Source organism: Topomyia yanbarensis, chromosome 3 (assembly GCF_030247195.1).
Source record: "Topomyia yanbarensis strain Yona2022 chromosome 3, ASM3024719v1, whole genome shotgun sequence".
Lineage (NCBI taxonomy): Eukaryota > Metazoa > Arthropoda > Insecta > Diptera > Culicidae > Topomyia > Topomyia yanbarensis.
This window is the reverse complement of record NC_080672.1, coordinates 239781844-239808026: the sequence shown is the minus strand read 5'-3', so window position 1 is coordinate 239808026 and position 26183 is coordinate 239781844. Positions and strand designations below refer to the sequence as shown.

At 42.8% G+C, this 26183-nt stretch overlaps 1 protein-coding gene across 1 annotated transcript; it reads left to right on the top strand.

Moving 5' to 3' along the window:
- The first annotated feature begins 24226 nt into the window (after positions 1 to 24226).
- On the top strand, positions 24227 to 25705 carry LOC131687807 (uncharacterized protein K02A2.6-like). Its single transcript, XM_058971898.1, has one exon. The coding sequence runs from the start codon at positions 24227 to 24229 to the stop codon at positions 25703 to 25705; it is 1479 nt and encodes a 492-aa protein (XP_058827881.1).
- The last annotated feature ends 478 nt before the right edge of the window (positions 25706 to 26183 follow it).

Below are 26183 nucleotides of genomic sequence, written 5' to 3'. Positions count from 1 at the left end.
ACGTACGTAGGATTTTTTCGATATTTTAATTTTACGCGGAATGGCTTTTGAGTGAAAAAACGTCGAATATGTCATAAATATTTTGAAATATTTGTATCAGTCGTCCATGGAATAGAAATCTGACATTTTAGCCTGGTGGGGCTTATTATACCATCCTACCCACCTTCTCTACTAACCATGAATATGGAAGACCTACTTTGCTGAAAATAAGGTAATCCAAATTATCAGCACGATTACCCAATCAAGCCTGAAAGCCAAAAGTCCAGTAATTATAATTAATAAAAATTACAATTAGTTACTTCCTATAGTCTGCAATCTGTCTGATAATGAATTGATCATTATAAATTTACAAATTGAATCTGATACTGGATGCAGACAGACACGACTCGACGAAATCCGGTGTAAATCATATCTCAAAATTTCTTGGACCAATCGTTTTGAATTTCGCACAGTTTTTCTTCTTCACATCATTGCCCAGGCTACAAGAGCTTTTTGCAAGCTACTTAATATTATTATTTTACAATAGCATGTTAATCGTTTTTTAGCAATAATCGGACTTTGATTTTAAAGTGCCACGAAAAAATCGAAAATCGACCAAAAAATAAAAGCTCCCAAAAACAACTGTGCAAATGTCTCAACGTTTGGTTCTAAGACAAGACATGACAATAGAGGGGGTTGTTTTTGTTCCAATTTTACGTCAGAATGTCCAACTCCTGATTGGTTGATTCTGACTTTTTGCACCGTACGCAATGTTACTGCAGGGATAGCTAAATGATGTTTGGCAGTGTATTTATAGAAACATAATGTAATTACTTTTGACTAATAATATTATTATCGTTAAAAGAGTAAAAATGAATAAATGAATCTAAAATTTGTCAGAAAATGGTTTCATCAAACCTTACTAAATGTAATATGTGTGATGAGAACTGGCAGCACTGGCGATATAATAGTTAGCAAAAAGATACAGTTGTTAGAGATAGCTGGTAAACTAGAGGTGCAGTTAAAAATAAAAAATCAAATTGTTACCAAAACTCAAAGTGAATTCTTTTATTAATCTGATACACAAAACATGGTGTCAGAAGTAAAAAGACTGTCGTGAAAACGTACAAGAAGCTGTCTTGGATACCGGTGTAAACCGGGCAGGAAAGTAGAAACCAGAATCATCGTTAGCGCTACCATTGAAAGAAATCGCATAGAAGCGGAAAAAACCACCGTCGTCAACACTAATACAGCTGCGACCCGCTTTTGTTTATCAGTGTGTACGTGTTTCTCGAAAAAACAGAAACAAATAGCGAGAGTGAACTCAGTGAGTGACCGAAATTTATCCTCGTGTCTACTTACACAGTGAAGAGTAAACGTCAAATTGCTATCGGAAGTTGAGGAAATGTAAACATGGCATCTGGCTCCGATCGATTACCACAAGCTTTGGATTGCACTAATTTGGCCAAAGAATGGCCAAGGTGGAAGCAGAAATTCAACATTTATATGATTGCGAACAACAAAACAGCCGAAACAGAAATGAGCAAATTTTTATGGCTAGTCGGTGAACACGGTGTGGAAATCTATAACACTTTGTTTCCAAATAATGGTGATATGGAGAGCATGTTTGGTGGAATAGCCGCAGGGGCAAACATCGTAAACCTACCAGCTGAGAGAGCTAACGTGAACGAAGGAGAAGATCGTCCCGCAGTTGTGGTTCCTGTCGCCGATGTAGCACGAGAGCGCACACTAACACAAGTAATTGATGCATTTGACACTTATTGCCTTCCACGAAAAAATCTGGCTGTCGAGGCGTTCAAATTTAATCTCATCGTTCAGAAAGAAAAGCAACCGTTCTCTGAATTTGAGACAGCGCTCCGTACACAATTGGCATACTGCGAGTTTGAATGTGAAGCCTGCCATTCATCGTATGCAGACCGAATATTACGAGATCGAATTGTGGTCGGCATTCAGAACAAGAAGCTGCAACTTAAATTATTGGACGGCAAAAACGAGCCGCTTGCGAGCATCGTCGAAATGTGTAAAGTTTACGAAGCTGCTGCAGAAAACAAACAATTTGTTGGGGCGACTTACTTTATGGTATTCCGGTCGAAGGTTTTTCTTCCGTCTGTGGTAAGACGGCCCAGAATGATCGTCGGTGATGTCCTAATCCAAAGTTTCTCCAGACTTATTCTCACTGCACGGGAGCCTTTCTTCACTAGTAAACTAGCATCGATCGTTCACTGCACTCGCGGGATTATTCGGTAATCTACACTGTCCAGTTACACTCGTTGATAATCTTTATTATCACCTTTTATCGGGGTTTTCACAAGGCCAATATTTTACCAATTCTCACTCGCGACGACGGACTATTCACTTTGGGTACGTACGCACTGTCTTGATCGGGGTATCAATCACAATTGCCTTTGTCAGCTGATTTTGCGTAATCTGTCTCGCACGGTTTCGTTTACAACGATCGCTTTCTGTGTGCTAGTGTGGTGTATGATCGCTGCGCTGATCGGTACGCAGTTTATGCTACATTGCGGGATTGTGTGCCTTTTAATAGGGTGGCGCACTTATCTGCTTGCGGTTTATTATGCAAGATTTAGATCAATACTGCTTGTCTAAATTCACACGATTAAGTTTAGTTTATAGATTTTAGGTGTTTAATTAATTCAATTAGGCTTAATTACTTTAAATTTGGGTTTGGGTAGTTCATTACAATTTCTCGAAAAATTCAAGCATCAACATTCCGGCCACCTTGAAGTAGCTCGGATACTTCAAAATACACTTGCTTCTTCTGCAGGCGACGAAACGGCTGAGAGGAGCCAAGAACGCTGACGTGGTCAGAAACCAGTTTGATGTATGTTGGAGGATAAATGGAGATCGCGGTTAACACTTTCATTGACCCACGGTTGCATATAGGTGCTCCAATGTACACTGGCCTGTTATAGTCTGTATCACAAACAGAAACCGGTCTGGTTAGTGAGATTTCCGATGACGACAAGTCTACCACGGTTTCCAGGATCAAACGAGACTTTCTATGAAAACGAGTGTGACACATGTGGTGAACGGGGTCACGTCCTGCTACCACCCAAAACTTCTGACGCAGAGTGATTCGCATCATTTGCGGTCTTGTATGCAGCATGAGGTAGTATTTGGACAGCAGTATGTATAGCAGACGCTTCACAAGCAGGACTATCGGGTACTTAACGGCGACATGCTTGAGCCTCCCACCGACCCTGGTGATGCCGTTTTGGTACAGCTTCGGATGCTGCCACTTCAACAACGCTATGAGGGGATTACGGCGGGCAACTTCTATGAACTCTCTTGAGAATGTCTCTACGCGACATAAGGCTAGATCAGCCTCGCGTTGTTCGTTTGTCGAATGAGACTCAAACGGGTCTGATTTGGTCTTCTGGGGGGCAGGTTGAACGAGCTGCTTATCGTTGACGGAATGTGCTGACGACATTTTACCCGACGCGTCGAAAACTCGGACCTTCGTGGTTGTGCTGGATTCCTTGAACACAGGATGGTGCGGGAGGTAGCAGTGCGGGTTCACATCGTCTACTGGATCGATGAACTTCTTCATATGCGCCATTCGTGTGTATTCGTTCATAAACTTGCAGTATGCGTCCTTGGTTGGTATGTCACGCTCTAGTCGCTTCTCAGGGCTCAGGAAACGACGTTCGGCGATGGCTCTGGATTCGCCGAGATTGATTAGCGGATCATGGGTGAGTGGCAAACAAACGAGATAACGACCGGATGAATCGCGAGTGGTGGTAGTAGCGTAAAGTTCTTCACACTGTTTTTCTTCTACGGAATACGCAGAAAACGACTCAACAGCTTCTAGATCCCAGAATTTCTGCACTACTTGTTCTGAGCTTCGATCGACAGTGGTCAGATGGCAGACGCGGTGAACAGTGGGATGATCGATGGATATCTTCCCGGAAACAGTCCATCCAAACACTGTTTCTATTAGCAACGGTAATCCCTCTCCCAGGGAACGCTTGCTGCCAGGATGCAGCTCGTGGTACGCTTCACCACCGACAACCATGTCAATGTCGGATGGAATATGGAATCTGGGGTCTGCCAACGACAACTTGGGAATATTCCACGCGGAAATGTCGATCGGAGCGGTTGGAAGGTTGACCGTCGATCTCTTGAGGATCAGGAACTTAAGCTTGGTGGAGTACGGTGTCGACTTCGACTTGATCCTAGCAGTCAATTGGCACTTGATCTGCTTGGTGGATTCACCTATACCAGCTACTGCGATATCCACCTTGGTGCGTCGATGATCCAGGGAATTTGCAAGCTTGTTGGTGATTAAGTTGCACATGGATCCTGAATCTAGCAGTGCGCGTACGGGTATTTCCTTGCCATTTCGATCTACGACGAGGAGGCAAACCGTTTCCAGCAAAACTGTGCTGTGTTCAGCCTGGACCGACAGGCTCAATTGGCTGTTCGAATTCGCCGAGCTGAAAGGGTCAGCGATGGCGGACGTCGAGGGAAGAGGCTGACTTGCTGCCAAGACAGGAGTAGATTGCATGTTCGACGGTATTGGCTCGTGCAGCAGGGAGTGGTGTTTTTCATGGCAGTTACGGCAGGAGAACACGGAGGTACAGTTACTGGCTTGGTGTCCCGTACGGAAGCAATTCCAGCATAGGCGTTTCTGGGAAACCAGCTCACGACGCTGGCAGATGGACATCTCGGAAAATGCTGGACATTGGAAGAGCAAATGCTTCTCCGGACAGGCGAGACACGGCAGAGCACTTGAGCTCGATTCAACGGTGGCTGCCTTGCATGCCACCTTGAACGGCTGCGGGGTTGGAATGGAACCGGCCACCTTGGCTGTAACCGGTTGTTGGGACCGATATCGCAGATCGGTTATGACGGACGTCAGCATACGGGCACGTTGGTAGAGGAAATCGATCAGCATATCGTAGGTTACATCGTCGTTATTGCTGGTTTTCTCCTCCCAAGCACGTAGCGTAGTTGGATCCAGCTTGTAACAAAGGAGGTTGACCAACGGGGTGTCCCAATAATGAACTGGCTCGCCTAACTTTGCCAAAGCCCTTACATGCCGGTGGAAATCGTTAGCCAAAGTGTGAATTTCATGGGGACTTTCTTGATTGACTGGTGGGAGGTCGTACAGAGCTCGGAAGAGCTGACGCTTCAGGAACCGCTTGTTGTCGTACCGCTTCAGCAATGCTTCCCAAGTCGATGCGTAGTTGTCCGCTTCTACGTCTACGGACTCGAATGGTTTTCGGGCTTCTCCCTCTAGTGACTGCAACAGGTACTGCAGCTTCGCAACCGTCGGCATATCTGTGTTGTTGTGGATCATCGACGTATATGTGTCACGGAATGCGAGCCATCGCGAGAAATCGCCGTTAAACTTAGGTAGGTCGATCTTGGGTAAGCGTAGGTGGAACGAGGAAGAAACGTGAGCAGGGGTCGCCATTGTGCTGTTTAGCATGGTTTGGTTGGGATCAGCAGCACGATTCGACAATAGAAAACCTTTGACTCTGCAATACCGCGTCTCGAAATCCATGCGCTCTTCCAGGTGGGTATCTAACATCTCTGACTTATCGTACAGCTCGATCTGCCCTTGTACCTCTAGGAACTCCTTGTAGATTCGGTCCAGTGAATCAAGGCGAATTGGAATTTGGCAGGCATCCCGATCGCAATCGAAATCCTCTGCAAACTTCTCCACTGCCCTCTGCACTACAAGGATCCCTTTCCGTTGGATCACGTACTCTGACAGCTTCTTTTCTGTCTTGGTCGCCATTACTGTACACTTCACTGATCTTCACTACCACCACTTTAAATATCGGAAACGGGAAAACGGTACAAATCGAAAATTCGAACTCCTTCCCGGCGCGGGTACCGTTCCTACACGACACGGAATCGAAAAATGACACAAATCGAACGATACAAATCCTTCCAGTCGCGGTATGTCACTTTTTCGCGGAACGACCGAGAATGGCACGCAAATCGAACGAAATATCCTTCCCGACGCGAGCGTACCAATCTACGCGAAATTGCCACTCACCACCACCTCAGCAAAAAACATGCAAATTTTCTCGCAAACAGAAAAAGCAAAAAGATACAGTTGTTAGAGATAGCTGGTAAACTAGAAGTGCAGTTAAAAATAAAAAATCAAATTGTTACCAAAACTTAAAGTGAATTCTTTTATTAATCTGATACACAAAACATGCACGGAAAACCAAAAATCAGCTCTGCTGCTAATTCCAATTACTGTTTTTTGATTAGTTGATTTTAAGAAAAAATTCTAAAAAATAACTAACAATTTAGTTAAAATTCAGCTCAGATTTTTCTAAAAGATTTTTTGATTTCAGCAAAGCTGTTTAGTTAAATTAAATCCTAGACACAATACAGCAAAAGAAAAACCAAAAACGCCATTTGCATTTTCAACTACGTATGTTGTCAAAATCAGAAGTTAGAATGATGTTTTTAACTGCATAATTCTTAAATACAGCAGTATTTTTTCTGTGCTGGAAATATTGGCTGTCAGAATCCAGCAGGTAGGAAAACAACCATCTTTATTCGTTTTTGTAACTACAAAAATCGTTAAAAATAAAAAATTTGTTCAATAATGTCATGTCATTCATGTCAAGTATAACATACTGAAGTGATTGCACCAACAAAGTTGTTTCGAATATAAATACTGTTTTTTATTGATTATATGAAACTGTAACTGTGTAACACAATTTATCTTGGTGCTATGAGTAAACAGAGTAAACATGTAGTGTAAGGACAATGTTCCAGTGTTTAGAAGTATTCGCCAGTATAGTTTCAATTGTCGTTTAAATAGATTGAAAATTTGCTGCAGATTCAATGGTAAGTACTAAGATAATGGCGGCAGATTAAAAAATATTGAATTGCTACCTGTTTTAATAGAACCAATACTGTGCTGAATTTAATATGAAAAATGAAGCAAAATGAAAAAGCAATAATCTCATTCGTTGAAACCAATAGGTCGTTAGTTGAAATCAGTAATAGCGAAGTAATTGCCATTTATAATGCAGTAATAGATGTTTGTGGTTTGAATTAGTGCTGAAGTAATTTGCAGTGATTTTTATGTTTCACAAATTGTATAGTTATAGTTCCTAATGCATCATATCAAATAAAAAAAAACCATACGTCTCCCAACCTTTGAACGGAACGGATCGTTATATTTCACAGTGGTGTTCGGTGTGTAAATTTTAGTGAGTCAAGGTCATCCTTTGTTCGTTCGTTAGCTGCCGTTCTGCTGGTGCCGAAAGTAAATCCAGCACATTGTTTTCGCTGGTGCGGAACAATCGACGTTGTTTGCAGATAAGTTTTGCTTTATTTTTTTTCCCTCGTTTGCTTTCTTTCCTTTTCCCTACTTTTACTCTACCTTGTAATCAAATAATAAGACACATTCCCGTTTATATAACGCTCTGCCCTCGTGCTTAAATGGCCGAGGGCGAAATACCATCTGATGTAATCATGGAAGTCCCTGATCCCCCTAATACTCGCATTGCTCCCCGTATAAAGCAGTACCCAGAAGGTTCCTCTGGGCCATGGGTGGTATATTTTCGGACCGGAGAGAAACCGGTTAATATTTTAAAACTTTCTCGAGATCTGACTGCTAATTACTCGGCCGTAACTCAGATAACACGTGTTCGGGCAAACAAGATACGTGTTCTAGTGAATGATCTCGGGCAGGCAAACGCGATTGCTTGCTGTGAGCGCTTTACGCGGGAATTTAAAGCGTACGTGCCTTGTGTGGCCTGTGAAATCGATGGGGTAGTGTCCGAACCGGGCCTGAAATGCGAAGAACTGTTGGAGCACGGGGTTGGCTGCTTTAAGGACCCCTCTCTTGAACAGATTAAGATCTTAGAATGCAAACAATTGTATACCGCAAACACCGAGGGAGGTAAGACTACCTCTTCTCTATCAGGCTCGCTTCGGGTGACATTCGCCGGGTCCTCTCTTCCCAACTACATCCTCCTTGACAGGGTTCGCCTACCAGTTCGCCTGTTTGTACCGCGGGTCATGAGCTGCAGCAATTGCAAGCAGTTGGGCCACACAGCCACATATTGTGGAAATAAGAAACGATGCGGCAAATGCGAAGGAGAGCATGAGGATGACTCTTGCGACAAAGAAACTGAAAAGTGTATTTGCTGCGGGGGCCCTTCACATGCTCTTAAATCATGCCCTGCGTACAAGCAGCGCGGGGATAAAATTAAGCGCTCCCTTAAGGAACGCTCAAGGCGTTCTTATGCAGAAATGCTAAAGAATGCTTCGCCATCTGTCCTGTCCGAAAATCCCTATGCTGGTTTGGCTAACGTTGAGCAAGAATCTGACGACCCACGAGAGGGAACATCTTTGGTTAACCCAGGGGAATCCAGGAAGAGGAGAAATCCAGCCTCCCCTACATTGCCCCGTAAGGGTGCCAAGGTGTCGTCCACTCAGAGTGCGCCATCTACAACCAATAAATCCAACGGAAGTGATGCACAAAAGCCGAAGCAATTTGCTCCAGGACTTGGAAATATTAATTCTAACAAGGAGTACCCACCACTTCCAGGGACACCAAAAACCCCAAGTGTCCCCTTTTTTCAAACAGATACTCAGTCCAGTAGCGGACTAATGAAATTTTCTGACATAGTGGACTTAATTTTCACAGCTTTCAATGTTACTGATCCTCTTAAAAGCCTTCTGATACGTTTTCTCCCTATAGTGCAAACATTTTTGAAGCAATTGACTACTAAATGGCCCCTCCTTGCAGCGATCGTATCCTTCGATGGCTAAGTCATCGAACGAGGTCACCGATTCGATCACTGTTCTACAGTGGAACAGCAGAAGTATCCTCCCGAAAATCGATTCCTTTAAATTTTTACTAAATAGTTTAAAATGTGATGCTTTCGCATTATGTGAAACTTGGTTAACTTCCGATATAAATCTCAACTTCCACGACTTTAATATAATTCGTCTGGATCGAGAAAACCCCTATGGAGGAGTACTTTTGGGGATCAAAAAGTGCTATTCTTTCAACCGAATTAACCTCCCTTCGACACCAGGCATTGAAATTGTCGCTTGTCAAGTTTTAATCAAAGGTAAAGACCTTTGCATTGCTTCCATCTACATTCCTCCTAGAGCCTCGGTAGGGCACCGAACGCTTTGTAATATCACGGAATCCTTACCGGCACCGCGGCTAGTTCTGGGAGACTTTAACTCGCACGGTACGGTATGGGGCTGTCTTCATGATGATAATAGATCAACATTAATCCAAGATCTTTGCGATAATTTCAACATGACCATCTTAAACACGGGAGAAATGACGCGGATTCCTACACCACCAGCACGCGCAAGCGCGTTGGATTTATCGCTTTGCTCGACATCGCTACAGTTAGATTGCATGTGGAAGGTGATCCCTGATCCCCACGGTAGCGATCATTTGCCTATCGTGATTTCAATTGCTAACGGTTCAAGACCATCGAAAACAATCAATGTCTCGTATGACCTCACACGGAACATTGATTGGAAGAGTTACGCGACCGCGATATCCGTTAAAATCGAATCCACTCAAGAACTTCCTCCGGAGGAAGAGTACAGGTTTTTGGCTGGCTTGATTCTCGACAGTGCGAATCAAGCTCAGACTAAACCAGTACCCAGCGCGAATACCCATGGACGGTCTCCCACCCTGTGGTGGGATAAAGAGTGCTCAGAGCTGTACGCGGAAAAGTCCACTGCATATAAGGCCTTCCGGGAAGACGGGTTACCCGCTAGCTATCAACAGTACGCGTCGTTAGAAAGGCGAATGAAGAGTCTAATGAAAGACAAAAAACGCAGTTATTGGCGCCGGTTCGTCGACGGGTTAACGAGAGAAACAGCGATGAGCACTCTTTGGGGTACGGCTCGACGTATGCGTAATCATAATAGTACCAACGAGAACGTGGAATATTCAAACCGTTGGATATTCGCTTTCGCCAAGAAGATCTGTCCGTACTCTGTCCCGGTACAGAAAACGTACCGCGCCGCGTCTTCTCACGATACCGCGAACGAAACACCGTTTACGATGGTGGAGTTCTCACTTGCTCTCTTATCGTGCAACAATAACGCCCCAGGGTTAGACAGAATCAAATTCAACTTGCTGAAGAATCTGCCTGACACTGCAAAAAGGCGCCTGTTGAATTTATTTAACAAGTTTCTTGAGGGTAACATTGTCCCTTATGAATGGAGGCAAGTGAAGGTCATCGCCATCCAAAAACCAGGAAAACCAGCCTCCGACCACAACTCGTATCGGCCGATTGCAATGCTGTCCTGTATTCGGAAGTTGTTCGAGAAAATGATCATGTTTCGCCTCGACAATTGGGTTGAAGCAAATGGCTTACTGTCAGATACACAATTTGGCTTCCGCAAAGGCAAAGGGACGAACGATTGCCTTGCGTTGCTTTCTACAGAAATCGAAATGGCCTATGCTAACAGAGAGCAGATGGCATCAGTCTTCTTGGATATTAAGGGGGCTTTTGACTCAGTTTCTATCAACATTCTGTCAGAGAAGCTGCACCAGCATGGTCTTTCACCAATTTTAAATAACTTTTTGCTAAACCTGTTGTCTGAAAAGCACATGCACTTTTCGCATGGCGATTTAACAACATCGCGATTTAGCTACATGGGTCTTCCCCAGGGCTCATGTCTAAGTCCCCTGCTCTACAATTTTTACGTGAATGACATTGACGATTGTCTTGCCAATTCATGCACGCTAAGGCAACTTGCAGACGACGGGGTGGTCTCTGTTACAGGGCCCAAAGCTGCCGACTTGCAAGGACCATTACAAAATACCTTGGACAATTTGTCTGCTTGGGCTCTTCAGCTGGGTATTGAGTTCTCCACGGAGAAAACTGCGTTGGTTGTTTTTTCTAGGAAGCGTGAGCCGGCGCAACTCCAGCTTTTATTAATGGGTGCAACGATCAACCAGGTTTTCACATTTAAATATCTCGGGGTCTGGTTCGACTCTAAAGGTACCTGGGGATGTCACATTAGGTATCTGAAACAGAAATGCCAACAAAGGATCAATTTTCTCCGAACAATAACTGGAACATGGTGGGGTGCTCACCCAGGAGACCTGATCAGGTTGTACCAAACAACGATATTGTCGGTGATGGAGTACGGGTGTTTCTGTTTCCGCTCCGCTGCGAACATACACTTCATCAAACTGGAGAGAATCCAGTATCGTTGCTTGCGCATTGCCTTGGGTTGCATGCACTCGACCCATACGATGAGTCTCGAAGTGCTGGCGGGCGTTCTTCCGCTAAAAAATCGATTTTGGGAACTCTCATATCGATTACTCATCCGATGCGACATTCTGAACCCGTTGGTAATTGAAAACTTCGAGAGGCTCGTCGAGCTTAATTCTCAAACCCGTTTTATGTCCTTGTACTTCGACTACATGGCACAGAGCATCAATCCTTCTTCGTACAATCCCAACCGTGTCCGTTTCCTAGATACTTCTGATTCTACTGTATTCTTCGACACATCCATGAAGGAAGAGATTCGTGGAATTCCGGACCATATACGCCCGCAGGTGATTCCCAATATATTTTATAATAAATTCCGAGAAGTCGACTGCGACAAAATGTTTTACACTGACGGATCAAATCTCGATGGGTCGACTGGCTTCGGTATCTTCAACAATACTATCACCGCTTCATTCAAGCTCAATGATCCCGCTTCAGTTTACGTCGCAGAGTTAGCTGCAATTCAGTACACCCTTGGGATCATCGACACTCTGCCCACAGATCACTACTTCATCGTTTCGGACAGCCTCAGCTCTATCGAGGCTCTTCGTGCGGTGAAGCCTAAAAAGCAATTCCCGTATTTTCTGGGGAAGATACAGGAGTCCTTGTGTACGTTATCTGAAAAATCTTATCAGATTACCTTTGTTTGGGTCCCCTCTCATTGTTCTATCCCGGGCAATGAAAAGGCCGACTCATTAGCAAAGGCGGGCGCATTAAATGGTGACATATACGAAAGACCAATCTGCTTCAACGAATTTTTTAGTATTTGTCGTCAGAGGACGCTCAACAGTTGGCAAACCTCGTGGAGCAACGGGGAACTTGGACGATGGCTACATTCGATTATCCCAAAGGTATCAACGAAGCCTTGGTTCGGGGGGATGGATGTGGGTCGGGATTTTATTCGCGTAATGTCCCGACTTATGACCAATCACTACACCATGGATGCGCATTTGCGGCGTATTGGGCTTGCGGAGAGTAGTCTGTGCGCTTGTGACGAGGGCTATCACGACATCGAACACGTTGTCTGGGTATGCGCCGGGTATTGTGACGCCAGGTCTCAGTTAAAGGAATCCCTTCGGGCCCGAGGTAGACCACCCAATGTACCAGTCCGAGATATGCTGGCAACTCGTGATTTCCCCTATATGTCCCTTATTTATACCTTCATAAAAACGATAAATATCCCAATTTAGCCCCTCTCTTTTATTTCTCGTTTTTAGAGTTTCCTCCTGCCTTGTGGAACCGATCAGCTCCAGAGTGCCACTATGTAACCGCCATCGCCCTTACCACTACGCCTGCATAGAAGGAAACTGAAGCGAGAGCGACTCGAGGTCCGATGACTTTTGAAGGATTCCCCGCGGGTCCGAAGAATACCATCCGCCAATCCGGTACTCGACGACTTACTATACTGAGGCGCAAATTTGATTCGCTGATCCCCCTCTCCCCCCCCCCCCCCCCGCCGTTCGAGCGAAAGTTGCAAGTTTTGCTCTTCTTTCCATGTCTCTCCCCTGTCTTTGATACAACTGCTGCTACACTGATGCGGAAATAAGCCACCCTCTGAATATCTTGACCAAGCATAAGTTTTAGTTAAAAAATTCAAATTAGTATTCTGTATTCCTAGTTTTAAGATAGCTATAATTTTTACTCTTTATTGAAACTCTTGTCCTCCATCTTGTAAATAGAATTGAATCCCTAGTTTTAAGATTTCTGTGAAGTTTCTCATAAATATTTGTTCCTCCTTTTGTGTACTAAACTATATTGTTAGTTTTAAGATAACCGTAAAATATTTCGTAAAATACTATTACTCCCCCTCTTGTATATCAAAGTGAATCCCTTGTTTTAAATTTTTTCATAAAAAAATCTTTTGGCCCTCTTTTGTATATTGAATCTTATTTCTAGTCTTAAGATAGCTGTAAACTTTCTTTTCCTTTGTAAAAAAAAATATTTCAACATTGTAACCTCCTAGTTTTAAGATATCCAAATGTAAAAACAAAAGCATTTGGCACCGCCAAGCTAACGCATTTGTGCCTATCAAATAAACGAAATGAATAAAAAAAAAAAAATAAAAAAAACGCAACGCATGTCATATTATATCTTTTACCGTTTACATCACATGATTCAAAATTGTAACAAATTGAACATGTAACAGAATAGTGGCAAGTACATTGTGCACTAAGATGCATCAATTACTAGCACATAGTGAGTGAATGGAGAACAGTGAGTTTAGTTATGTACGGTATGTTGTCTCACATCATATACATGTGCAACATTAGATGTTGTTTAAAATTGTTCTCAACTCCTATGTGACAGTGTGGCTCCGAATTAAATGCTCGATGAAAAAATCATTCAACAACGATAAAGAGCACCCATAAGAAGAAAGCCAAGATAAAAGGAATAATAAAAGTGACCAACAATTTGGTAAGAATTACCCAACATAGTATGCCTATATATGAAAATCAAAAAATTACACTATATACGCGCATGAAACCCCAAATCAACACCCCATGGTCCTTTCCTACTAACAAAATCTAAAATCCGTAATACCTATGGAGATTGCGTGGGTTCCCCGTATCTTTTTAAGTAGGTATTCAATTAACATTTTCTTCCCTCTAGCGATCGCAAGGACATGGCCAGGTGTTCAATGAACTACACTATTGTTATATTTATTTTATCAGCCACCTACGAAAATTGGACTCGTTTTTGTTGTGCTATGCTATTCTATACGAAAAATCAATTACTGGCACGTACAGCTTACGCTTAGCCCTTTTGATAATATATTTTCGAAAGCCCCATGGCTTTAAAATAGAGGAAAGCAGTTCTGGAAAATTTGCTTAATCTTTTGATTCGTTCTGCCAGGTGAACCAAAAATTACTTCGACAGTATTGACATTTCATTTCATATAGCATTAAAATACGGTGTATATAAGAGAATTGAATACTTACTACGCGTTCGTGATCTATTTTATCTAGTTGCAGGATCGTCCACCAATTAGAAAAGGGTTTTTATTGTCATGATGTGACCAAATGACCCAAGATGATGTAAGTGCATGCAAAACGTCAAGCCTTTTTTCTCACTAATATCAATCCGCTTCCTACTTATTCTTAGGTTAGGAACATTTCACGAGACATCGGATCTTCACATGGAACCCGCATTACAATATCAGCCGATTGGACGGCTACGGCAAACAATTTGGTTGGACGTTCCTGAACTCTACATCGACGGGTGCTTTCCAGAAACTTGGTCAATTTGGTTAGCCATATAGAATCTTTTTGAGTAGATATCCGAGTAGTACCTTCTCGCGAATGGGGCCTAATTGCACACGCACGAAAACATCGCAATGCCCTTTACTTTTTAATGTTTTTACCTCAATTCAAACTTGTTGTTTTCAGGACAATCTTGTAAATTTTTTTTGTCCATCGACTTTGCTTCTATATTTTCAAATAATTTTGAACGGTGTTTGGTGTTTCAGTACAGATTCGCTTGTATTTTTTTTTAGTTTCCTTCAAGGCCCCAGTAAAGTTCAACCGGAGATGAGCCGGAATTCCGGCTGGATCCAGTTCGTACACGGGCTCCAGTGACACAACCGATTCTAGTTAGAATCGATTTTGTCACTGGAGCCGGTGTACGAACTGGAACCAGCCGGAATTCCTGTTCATGTCCGGTTGAACTTTACTGGGGCATCTGTCATTTTTTCATCAGCGCAGTAGTTTTTATGGCACAGGTGGGGGTGAAATGACACACTAATCGAAAAATCATGCTTGAATCCAATGTGATGGATTCTACAGGTGTGGCAATTCTATATTACTCGTTGGATTTGTTTTGCAAATGATATGCATTTCTATTTTTCGAGAAAAACAGATTAATTAATAATGAAACTAATTTTTATTAATAAATATACCCTAGAATGCACCTTGCAACCACGATTTCATTAAATTCTACCAAAACTTAATTTTTTCCTCTGATGCAATACTTATCTCCGTCAATTAAGGCATGTGTAATGTTCTTGACAGTTCACTAGTACTTTTTACATGAACTTGAAAAATTTTGACTAAATTTGCTCGAAGTAAATCGCAAAGCATTTTTCTAAGCCCATGTACAGACAACTGTCAAAAATAAACACTCGAGTTCATTTGTGACGTCACCATAAACTATTCAATAAACGCATTACAAGTTGTCTTCTTTTGCCTTGGCTGGTGCCATACTTCATTCTGATTGGTAAGGGTCGATTTTTTCACTATCGCTTAACTTTTAAACCAAGGTTAACGGTTGGTTTTGTTGATGTGATATTTCGCTGACCCAACCGCCTTAATTAATTTCACAGGCAAGAAACCAACACACTCCCAAACGAAAAATGTCCATACCTTCCTATTCTACATCTTATATTAACAGAGATGCCAGATTTGCAGACAAGTCTGCAAATTCGCAGACTTTTAATTTATGCTGCAGATTTTTTGGATGACGCAGATATTTGCAGATTTTCTAGTTTGGTTGCAGATATTTGCAGATTTTTAAGTTTTGTTGCAGATATTTGCAGATTTTTGAATATAAAGTCTTTTGGTTACACTAGCTTTCCTGACATTTTTTGTTCTTCTTTTAAAATTATTATTGCAGACATTTGAAAAAAGTACCTGGCATCTCTGTATATTAATTCAGTATTGTGTTTTGCTCTTGTCAAAATCAGCTAAAGTGTATTTTGAGTTTCATCATCAATTCTCCAAGGGGCCATGCATAAATGACGTAGCATTTTGGGGGGTAGGGAGGGTATACCACATTTGTGACGAAGTGTGACGAGGGGGAGGGTAGGGTCAGAAGTTGTGCGACGTAGCATTAAGTTTAAAACCCATTGTTTAGAGAAAACAATTTAATGATCCTCCATTCCCAAGAGAAATAAATTTAAATTCAAACAAGTTACTTTTGATGCGGTTTTTCATGAGGTAAATTTTACGATTCGCGGAATTACAATAATACGAAAAGATTTTGCATGCGGATTTAACTTTTGAAATTTTTGAAACTTTTTTTTGAAAATGAAACATTTTGAAAGGACATGTATTTAAAATAATTGAAAAACATATGTAATTTTTTTTCATCGCCCGGGCGCTTTGCATGGGACGAGGGGGAGGGGGTAGGTAAATGCTACGTTATTTACGAGGGGGGGTTAGAATTTTGTGACCAAATGCTACGAGGGGGGAGGGAGGAGTCAAAAATCGCCGAAAAAAAGCTACGTCATTTGTGTACGGCCCCCAAGATCAAAATTGACGTGTTTCCCTTTACTTTGGCGGGTTTGAACCATTGAAATCACAAGGTATATATTGAAATTAATCAATGTAATTCAAATGATTTTTCAGTCTAGGTTTTTTCGTCAATTTTAGGTGCCACCAAGATTCTTTAAAATACAAGAATGAAAAGGTTTTATTTATGTTGGGAACCTCTAAGCTAGAAAAGAGTTTTATGATGGTGATAAGAAAGTAAGTATTTAATTTTTAAGATAACCGGCTAAAATGTTAAGATGCCAACGTTAATATTTCTAGACTTGAGCACGGAAAGCTGATTCTTATCACCCAACGACTATTGTGGGGTGTTATGAAGACGATGAAGAGAGCTGTCCGAACGCGACATAATTAATTTCATTAGGTTTGTTCCAGTACCAGGAGAAATTGAAAGTACTCCGGAGAAAATCGTTCCTGTACTCTCTTCTTCTCTTTTTTCTTCTGGTAGCAAACCGGAGTAAAAAGGAGCAAGTATTTTTGCTCCTGTTTACTCCGTTTGTTACATGAAGAAGAAGCTTGAGTGGTTCCTGAATACAACACTTCGCCATATGATAGTCGTATTTATTAATCTTGATGTTTCACGAGAATGTACACGATCTCAGGAATTGTATATTTACAATATTCCGTCAAAGGTAAGACTTTGGAGTGATTTATTTGGATGTTGTTCCAGGATGGACGTCGTCTTGCTCGTAATATTTTAGTTCTATTTTCTAATATCTATAAAATGTGTATTGGACTTTTTAACAATTCCATTACTTATATAGATATCAGAATTTTTCAACCTGACAGTTCGCTCGTAGAACAAGATACTTTAGAACAAACATTTTTCTAACTAATTGCATTTTGGTCATGTTCCAGATCATAGAAAATGAACAAAATATGCAAGTTTGGAGAGAACTACACAATACGTTATTTAACTAATCACCACTCGCCAATAGGAAATCATCAAAATCAGGTTACAATCATAGTAAATTGTTTTTTAGTCAGCAATAATTTTTTTTAAATAATTTGATTTTTATTTACAAATCCCAAACCCATTTTCGAATCAACATAATCATTAGCTGTTAGAACCGTGTCGGGAAGTTGAATCAACTAAACAAAAGATCGAAACAGCCAAACTGGTTTCTATTTTCAACTCATGTCTATCTTATAATCAACAGTAATTAATAGAAAAAAAAACGCTACATTCAACCAAAGCTGTCTTAAATCTAAAATATTGACATTCTAAATTTAACTACGAAAAATTTTAAATTTAAAAACAGCATGGCTTAAATTTAAAACTGACATTTGTTGAAATCAACTGAAGAAAAAACTAAATTGAACAAAACAACCTCCCTAAAATTAGCATATTTGTATCAGAAATTCAACTAAAAAATAGTTGATTTTAATGCAAAAAAGTTTTGGATTTAGAGAATAAATTAGTTGAAACCAACAGAACATAGCATTAAATTCAGCAAAAAATATAGTTGAGAAGATGGAGAATGTGTCTCCGCTAAAAGTGACAGCATCATTTTCTCGCCAAATCAACAGAAAAAACAGAAATTCCAACTAGCGTTTAGCTCTATTTAGGAGGATCGAGAACAACTAATCAAAATCAGCAAATTGAGAATTTTCTTAGTTGTCCTAAATAATAACTAATTCAATTCAGTAAATCAACTAAGGTTTTCGCATCTGAGCCGAATTTTGGTTCTCCGTGTGGTGTCAGAAGTAAAAAGACTGTCGTGAAAACGTACAAGAAGCTGTCTTGGATACCGGTGTAAACCGGGCAGGAAAGTAGAAACCAGAATCATCGTTAGCGCTACCATTGAAAGAAATCGCATAGAAGCGGAAAAAACCACCGTCGTCAACACTAATACAGCTGCGACCCGCTTTTGTTTATCAGTGTGTACGTGTTTCTCGAAAAAACAGAAACAAATAGCGAGAGTGAACTCAGTGAGTGACCGAAATTTATCCTCGTGTCTACTTACACAGTGAAGAGTAAACGTCAAATTGCTATCGGAAGTTGAGGAAATGTAAACATGGCATCTGGCTCCGATCGATTACCACAAGCTTTGGATTGCACTAATTTGGCCAAAGAATGGCCAAGGTGGAAGCAGAAATTCAACATTTATATGATTGCGAACAACAAAACAGCCGAAACAGAAATGAGCAAAATTGCAACATTTTTATGGCTAGTCGGTGAACACGGTGTGGAAATCTATAACACTTTGTTTCCAAATAATGGTGATATGGAGAGCATGTTTGGTGGAATAGCCGCAGGGGCAAACATCGTAAACCTACCAGCTGAGAGAGCTAACGTGAACGAAGGAGAAGATCGTTCCGCAGTTGTGGTTCCTGTCGCCGATGTAGCACGAGAGCGCACACTAACACAAGTAATTGATGCATTTGACACTTATTGCCTTCCACGAAAAAATCTGGCTGTCGAGGCGTTCAAATTTAATCTCATCGTTCAGAAAGAAAAGCAACCGTTCTCTGAATTTGAGACAGCGCTCCGTACACAATTGGCATACTGCGAGTTTGAATGTGAAGCCTGCCATTCATCGTATGCAGACCGAATATTACGAGATCGAATTGTGGTCGGCATTCAGAACAAGAAGCTGCAACTTAAATTATTGGACGGCAAAAACGAGCCGCTTGCGAGCATCGTCGAAATGTGTAAAGTTTACGAAGCTGCTGCAGAAAACAAACAATTTGTTGGGGCGACTTACTTTATGGTATTCCGGTCGAAGGTTTTTCTTCCGTCTGTGGTAAGACGGCCCAGAATGATCGTCGGTGATGTCCTAATCCAAAGTTTCTCCAGACTTATTCTCACTGCACGGGAGCCTTTCTTCACTAGTAAACTAGCATCGATCGTTCACTGCACTCGCGGGATTATTCGGTAATCTACACTGTCCAGTTACACTCGTTGATAATCTTTATTATCACCTTTTATCGGGGTTTTCACAAGGCCAATATTTTACCAATTCTCACTCGCGACGACGGACTATTCACTTTGGGTACGTACGCACTGTCTTGATCGGGGTATCAATCACAATTGCCTTTGTCAGCTGATTTTGCGTAATCTGTCTCGCACGGTTTCGTTTACAACGATCGCTTTCTGTGTGCTAGTGTGGTGTATGATCGCTGCGCTGATCGGTACGCAGTTTATGCTACATTGCGGGATTGTGTGCCTTTTAATAGGGTGGTGCACTTATCTGCTTGCGGTTTATTATGCAAGATTTAGATCAATACTGCTTGTCTAAATTCACACGATTAAGTTTAGTTTATAGATTTTAGGTGTTTAATTAATTCAATTAGGCTTAATTACTTTAAATTTGGGTTTGGGTAGTTCATTACAATTTCTCGAAAAATTCAAGCATCAACATTCCGGCCACCTTGAAGTAGCTCGGATACTTCAAAATACACTTGCTTCTTCTGCAGGCGACGAAACGGCTGAGAGGAGCCAAGAACGCTGACGTGGTCAGAAACCAGTTTGATGTATGTTGGAGGATAAATGGAGATCGCGGTTAACACTTTCATTGACCCACGGTTGCATATAGGTGCTCCAATGTACACTGGCCTGTTATAGTCTGTATCACAAACAGAAACCGGTCTGGTTAGTGAGATTTCCGATGACGACAAGTCTACCACGGTTTCCAGGATCAAACGAGACTTTCTATGAAAACGAGTGTGACACATGTGGTGAACGGGGTCACGTCCTGCTACCACCCAAAACTTCTGACGCAGAGTGATTCGCATCATTTGCGGTCTTGTATGCAGCATGAGGTAGTATTTGGACAGCAGTATGTATAGCAGACGCTTCACAAGCAGGACTATCGGGTACTTAACGGCGACGTGCTTGAGCCTCCCACCGACCCTGGTGATGCCGTTTTGGTACAGCTTCGGATGCTGCCACTTCAACAACGCTATGAGGGGATCACGGCGGGCTACTTCTATGAACTCTCTTGAGAATGTCTCTACGCGACATAAGGCTAGATCAGCCTCGCGTTGTTCGTTTGTCGAATGAGACTCAAACGGGTCTGATTTGGTCTTCTGGGGGGCAGGTTGAACGAGCTGCTTATCGTTGACGGAATGTGCTGACTACATTTTACCCGACGCGTCGAAAACTCGGACCTTCGTGGTTGTGCTGGATTCCTTGAACACAGGATGGTGCGGGAGGTAGCAGTGCGGGTTCACATCGTCTACTGGATCGATGAACTTCTTCATATGCGCCATTCGTGTGTATTCGTTCATAAACTTGCAGTATGCGTCCTTGGTTGGTATGTCACGCTCTAGTCGCTTCTCAGGGCTCAGGAAACGACGTTCGGCGATGGCTCTGGATTCGCCGAGATTGATTAGCGGATCATGGGTGAGTGGCAAACAAACGAAATAACGACCGGATGAATCGCGAGTGGTGGTAGTAGCGTAAAGTTCTTCACACTGTTTTTCTTCTACGGAATACGCAGAAAACGACTCAACAGCTTCTAGATCCCAGAATTTCTGCACTACTTGTTCTGAGCTTCGATCGACAGTGGTCAGATGGCAGACGCGGTGAACAGTGGGATGATCGATGGATATCTTCCCGGAAACAGTCCATCCAAACACTGTTTCTATTAGCAACGGTAATCCCTCTCCCAGGGAACGCTTGCTGCCAGGATGCAGCTCGTGGTACGCTTCACCACCGACAACCATGTCAATGTCGGATGGAATATGGAATCTGGGGTCTGCCAACGACAACTTGGGAATATTCCACGCGGAAATGTCGATCGGAGCGGTTGGAAGGTTGACCGTCGATCTCTTGAGGATCAGGAACTTAAGCTTGGTGGAGTACGGTGTCGACTTCGACTTGATCCTAGCAGTCAATTGGCACTTGATCTGCTTGGTGGATTCACCTATACCAGCTACTGCGATATCCACCTTGGTGCGTCGAAGATCCAGGGAATTTGCAAGCTTGTTGGTGATTAAGTTGCACATGGATCCTGAATCTAGCAGTGCGCGTACGGGTATTTCCTTGCCGTTTCGATCTACGACGAGGAGGCAAACCGTTTCCAGCAAAACTGTGCTGTGTTCAGCCTGGACCGACAGGCTCACTTGGCTGTTCGAATTCGCCGAGCTGAAAGGGTCAGCGATGGCGGACGTCGAGGGAAGAGGCTGACTTGCTGCCAAGACAGGAGTAGATTGCATGTTCGACGGTATTGGCTCGTGCAGCAGGGAGTGGTGTTTTTCATGGCAGTTACGGCAGGAGAACACGGAGGTACAGTTCCTGGCTTGGTGTCCCGTACGGAAGCAATTCCAGCATAGGCGTTTCTGGGAAACCAGCTCACGACGCTGGCAGATGGACATCTCGGAAAATGCTGGACATTGGAAGAGCAAATGCTTCTCCGGACAGGCGAGACACGGCAGAGCACTTGAGCTCGATTCAACGGTGGCTGCCTTGCATGCCACCTTGAACGGCTGCGGGGTTGGAATGGAACCGGCCACCTTGGCTGTAACCGGTTGTTGGGACCGATATCGCAGATCGGTTATGACGGACGTCAGCATACGGGCACGTTGGTAGAGGAAATCGATCAGCATATCGTAGGTTACATCGTCGTTATTGCTGGTTTTCTCCTCCCAAGCACGTAGCGTAGTTGGATCCAGCTTGTAACAAAGGAGGTTGACCAACGGGGTGTCCCAATAATGAACTGGCTCGCCTAACTTTGCCAAAGCCCTTACATGCCGGTGGAAATCGTTAGCCAAAGTGTGAATTTCATGGGGACTTTCTTGATTGACTGGTGGGAGGTCGTACAGAGCTCGGAAGAGCTGACGCTTCAGGAACCGCTTGTTGTCGTACCGCTTCAGCAATGCTTCCCAAGTCGATGCGTAGTTGTCCGCTTCTACGTCTACGGACTCGAATGGTTTTCGGGCTTCTCCCTCTAGTGACTGCAACAGGTACTGCAGCTTCGCAACCGTCGGCATATCTGTGTTGTTGTGGATCATCGACGTATATGTGTCACGGAATGCGAGCCATCGCGAGAAATCGCCGTTAAACTTAGGTAGGTCGATCTTGGGTAAGCGTAGGTGGAACGAGGAAGAAACGTGAGCAGGGGTCGCCATTGTGCTGTTTAGCATGGTTTGGTTGGGATCAGCAGCACGATTCGACAATAGAAAACCTTTGACTCTGCAATACCGCGTCTCGAAATCCATGCGCTCTTCCAGGTGGGTATCTAACATCTCTGACTTATCGTACAGCTCGATCTGCCCTTGTACCTCTAGGAACTCCTTGTAGATTCGGTCCAGTGAATCAAGGCGAATTGGAATTTGGCAGGCATCCCGATCGCAATCGAAATCCTCTGCAAACTTCTCCACTGCCCTCTGCACTACAAGGATCCCTTTCCGTTGGATCACGTACTCTGACAGCTTCTTTTCTGTCTTGGTCGCCATTACTGTACACTTCACTGATCTTCACTACCGCCACTTTAAATATCGGAAACGGGAAAACGGTACAAATCGAAAATTCGAACTCCTTCCCGGCGCGGGTACCGTTCCTACACGACACGGAATCGAAAAATGACACAAATCGAACGATACAAATCCTTCCCGTCGCGGTATGTCACTTTTTCGCGGAACGACCGAGAATGGCACGCAAATCGAACGAAATATCCTTCCCGACGCGAGCGTACCAATCTACGCGAAATTGCCACTCACCACCACCTCAGCAAAAAACATGCAAATTTTCTCGCAAACAGAAAATTATCAAAAAATCCTGTTCCGAGTTGGCGCAAATCAGCTGCGATGACAAAAGTTCGCAATTAACTGCAGCGATAGCGTCCAAAATGGCCTTAACGGTAGGCACCTTCGGGGGCTGGGACGGGCAGTGTCTTTGCCGTAGCGTCGCGTCTGCAGCAATTTGTAATGGTGTACTCACCGCACCGATCCTTTATGGTTGGGGTTTCCTCCGTATCCGGTTCGAAGGACCAATGTTGGGGCGACTTACTTTATAGTATTCCGGTCGAAGGTTTTTCTTCCGTCTGTGGTAAGACGGCCCAGAATGATCGTCGGTGATGTCCTAATCCAAAGTTTCTCCAGACTTATTCTCACTGCACGGGAGCCTTTCTTCACTAGTAAACTAGCATCGATCGTTCACTGCACTCGCGGGATTATTCGGTAATCTACACTGTCCAGTTACACTCGTTGATAATCTTTATTATCACCTTTTATCGGGGTTTTCACAAGGCCAATATTTTACCAATTCTCACTCGCGACGACGGACTATTCACTTTGGGTACGTACGCACTGTCTTGATCGGGGTATCAATCACAATTGCCTTTGTCAGCTGATTTTGCGTAATCTGTCTCGCACGGTTTCGTTTACAACGATCGCTTTCTGTGTGCTAGTGTGGTGTATGATCGCTGCGCTGATCGGTACGCAGTTTATGCTACATTGCGGGATTGTGTGCCTTTTAATAGGGTGGCGCACTTATCTGCTTGCGGTTTATTATGCAAGATTTAGATCAATACTGCTTGTCTAAATTCACACGATTAAGTTTAGTTTATAGATTTTAGGTGTTTAATTAATTCAATTAGGCTTAATTACTTTAAATTTGGGTTTGGGTAGTTCATTACAATTTCTCGAAAAATTCAAGCATCAACACAATTGTTGGAGCGTAAGGATGTACACAGCGTCAGCGATAAATCTGTAAAAGAGGGGAGTGAAGTAGCAGCGCTAAAGATTTCAATGTGCTACAATTGTGGCCAACCGTTCAACGGGCGTCATCGTCGTTATTGTCCGGCAATTGATGTGGTTTGTGCTGGATGCGGTCGGCGTGGTCATTTCAGGAAGTACTGCAAGGCAACGAAATACGATAACAAGAACAGCAACCAAACTGGCAATAACAGAGGCAGTAACCAGACTATATCAGCGCCATCGTCGAGCACATCGAAGTATGATGCGAAGCAAAGAGATAATGTACACATGTTAAACTGGACCGATGCAGATAATCTTTGTGCAGTGCCCTTAATTAATAGACAGAGCGGATGTAGAGCATTAAGTGGATCCAACTCTTATCATAGAATAAATTCGAATACTACGTCAAATAGGGGATCACACGAAAAATGGACCAAGCGATATCTAATCCAGGACCGGCCCGTGGAATTTAAGCTCGATACTGGCGCTGACGTGAACTGCATACCATTAAGTGTTGTTACCCAAATGAATATTCCAGTTGCAAATAAACGGTACTTTAACGTGGTAGATTACAGCTCAAACGAAATAAAAATTCATGGCCAGGTAAAACTAGAGTGTGTAGATGATAGTAAAGGAACAATTCATTCTGCTGAGTTCCTCGTTGTGGACGATTCTTTTGAGCCGTTACTGGGGCTTGGGTCATGTATTGCCTTCGGGCTTATAGGACGTTTGAATAGCCTTCAGTCCTCAATGTCATTTCCTGCTGAAAGAGAAAAGTTCATTGAAGCTAATTCCGATGTTTTTGAAGGATTAGGAAAGCTTCCAGGTACTTGTACTATTGTACTTAAAGACAATGTTGTTCCGTCTTTACATTACAAAAAACGTATCCCAATGAGTTTGCATGAACGCCTTAAAACGGAACCTGGCACTATGGAAGCTCAGGGCATTATCAGTCCGGTCGATTATCCAACAGATTGGGTTAACAATATGCAGATTGTAGAAAAGCCTAACGGTACTTTACGCATTTGTCTGGATCCAAAACGCCTAAATGCTTGTATCAAGAGAGAGCATTATCTTATCCCAAAGTCTGAGGATCTGCTTAGCCGTATGTCAGGAAAACGTGTATTCACTGTGTTGGATCTTCGTAATGGTTTTTGGCACATGGAATTGGATCGACAAAGTTCGGATCTAACTACATTCATGACCCCGTTTGGCCGGTTTCGCTGGAATCGTCTTCCATTTGGAATAAGCAGCGCGCCAGAACTTTTTCAAAAACGCATGGTTCAATTGTTTGGGGATATTCCTGGGGTAGAAGTATACTTCGACGATGTTGCTATAGCTGTAAAGAATCTGGAAGAACATGACAAAACGTTAGCTATTGTTCTCGAGCGGGCGAGGAAAAATAATATAAAGTTCAACTCAGTTAAAACACAATACAGATCTGACACTGTCAAGTTCATGGGTCATGTGATGTTTGACGAACAACGTCAGCATCGTACTTTCCAGACAGATTTGCTTTTACTGAACTAAGCAGTTTAAGTGCTGATTCTTGGGAATCGCATCTAACCAGAGTTGCACGAAATCATGACTATCACCTTTTTATCAAAATGTACGTAAAACTTCGGTCACAAATCAAAATGATCGTCGTTTTTAGTTGAGAGAACTTTAGCAACCAAAACTTAGCATTGTGAGTGCCAGCAACAGTGACAAGAGAGAGTGAGAAAAAAAAATGACGGCACGCAGCGCAGACAGCAGAGTTAAGTGAGCACACAATGCAAATTCTCCTCTTTCCGTTTTGTTTACCTCGCGCTGTTTTGTCTACCTCGTAAATTCAACAAGCGTAGTTTTATTCATTGAATTATCACCATATGATTCAATCACTCGACAGTATTTATTGATCCTTCTGCGCTTGCCTTATATTCGAACGAAAACAGTAATATAGAGCCCAGGGGTTCCAACAGTACAGCCTTGCGACAGTATTTCAGAGGCTGTCGTCTTCTTTTCGCTT

What these genes read in the sequence shown, in the direction of transcription:
- LOC131687807 (XM_058971898.1), top strand. Translation starts at nt 24,227, where the DNA reads ATGTGCTACAATTGTGGCCAACCGTTCAACGGGCGTCATCGTCGTTAT.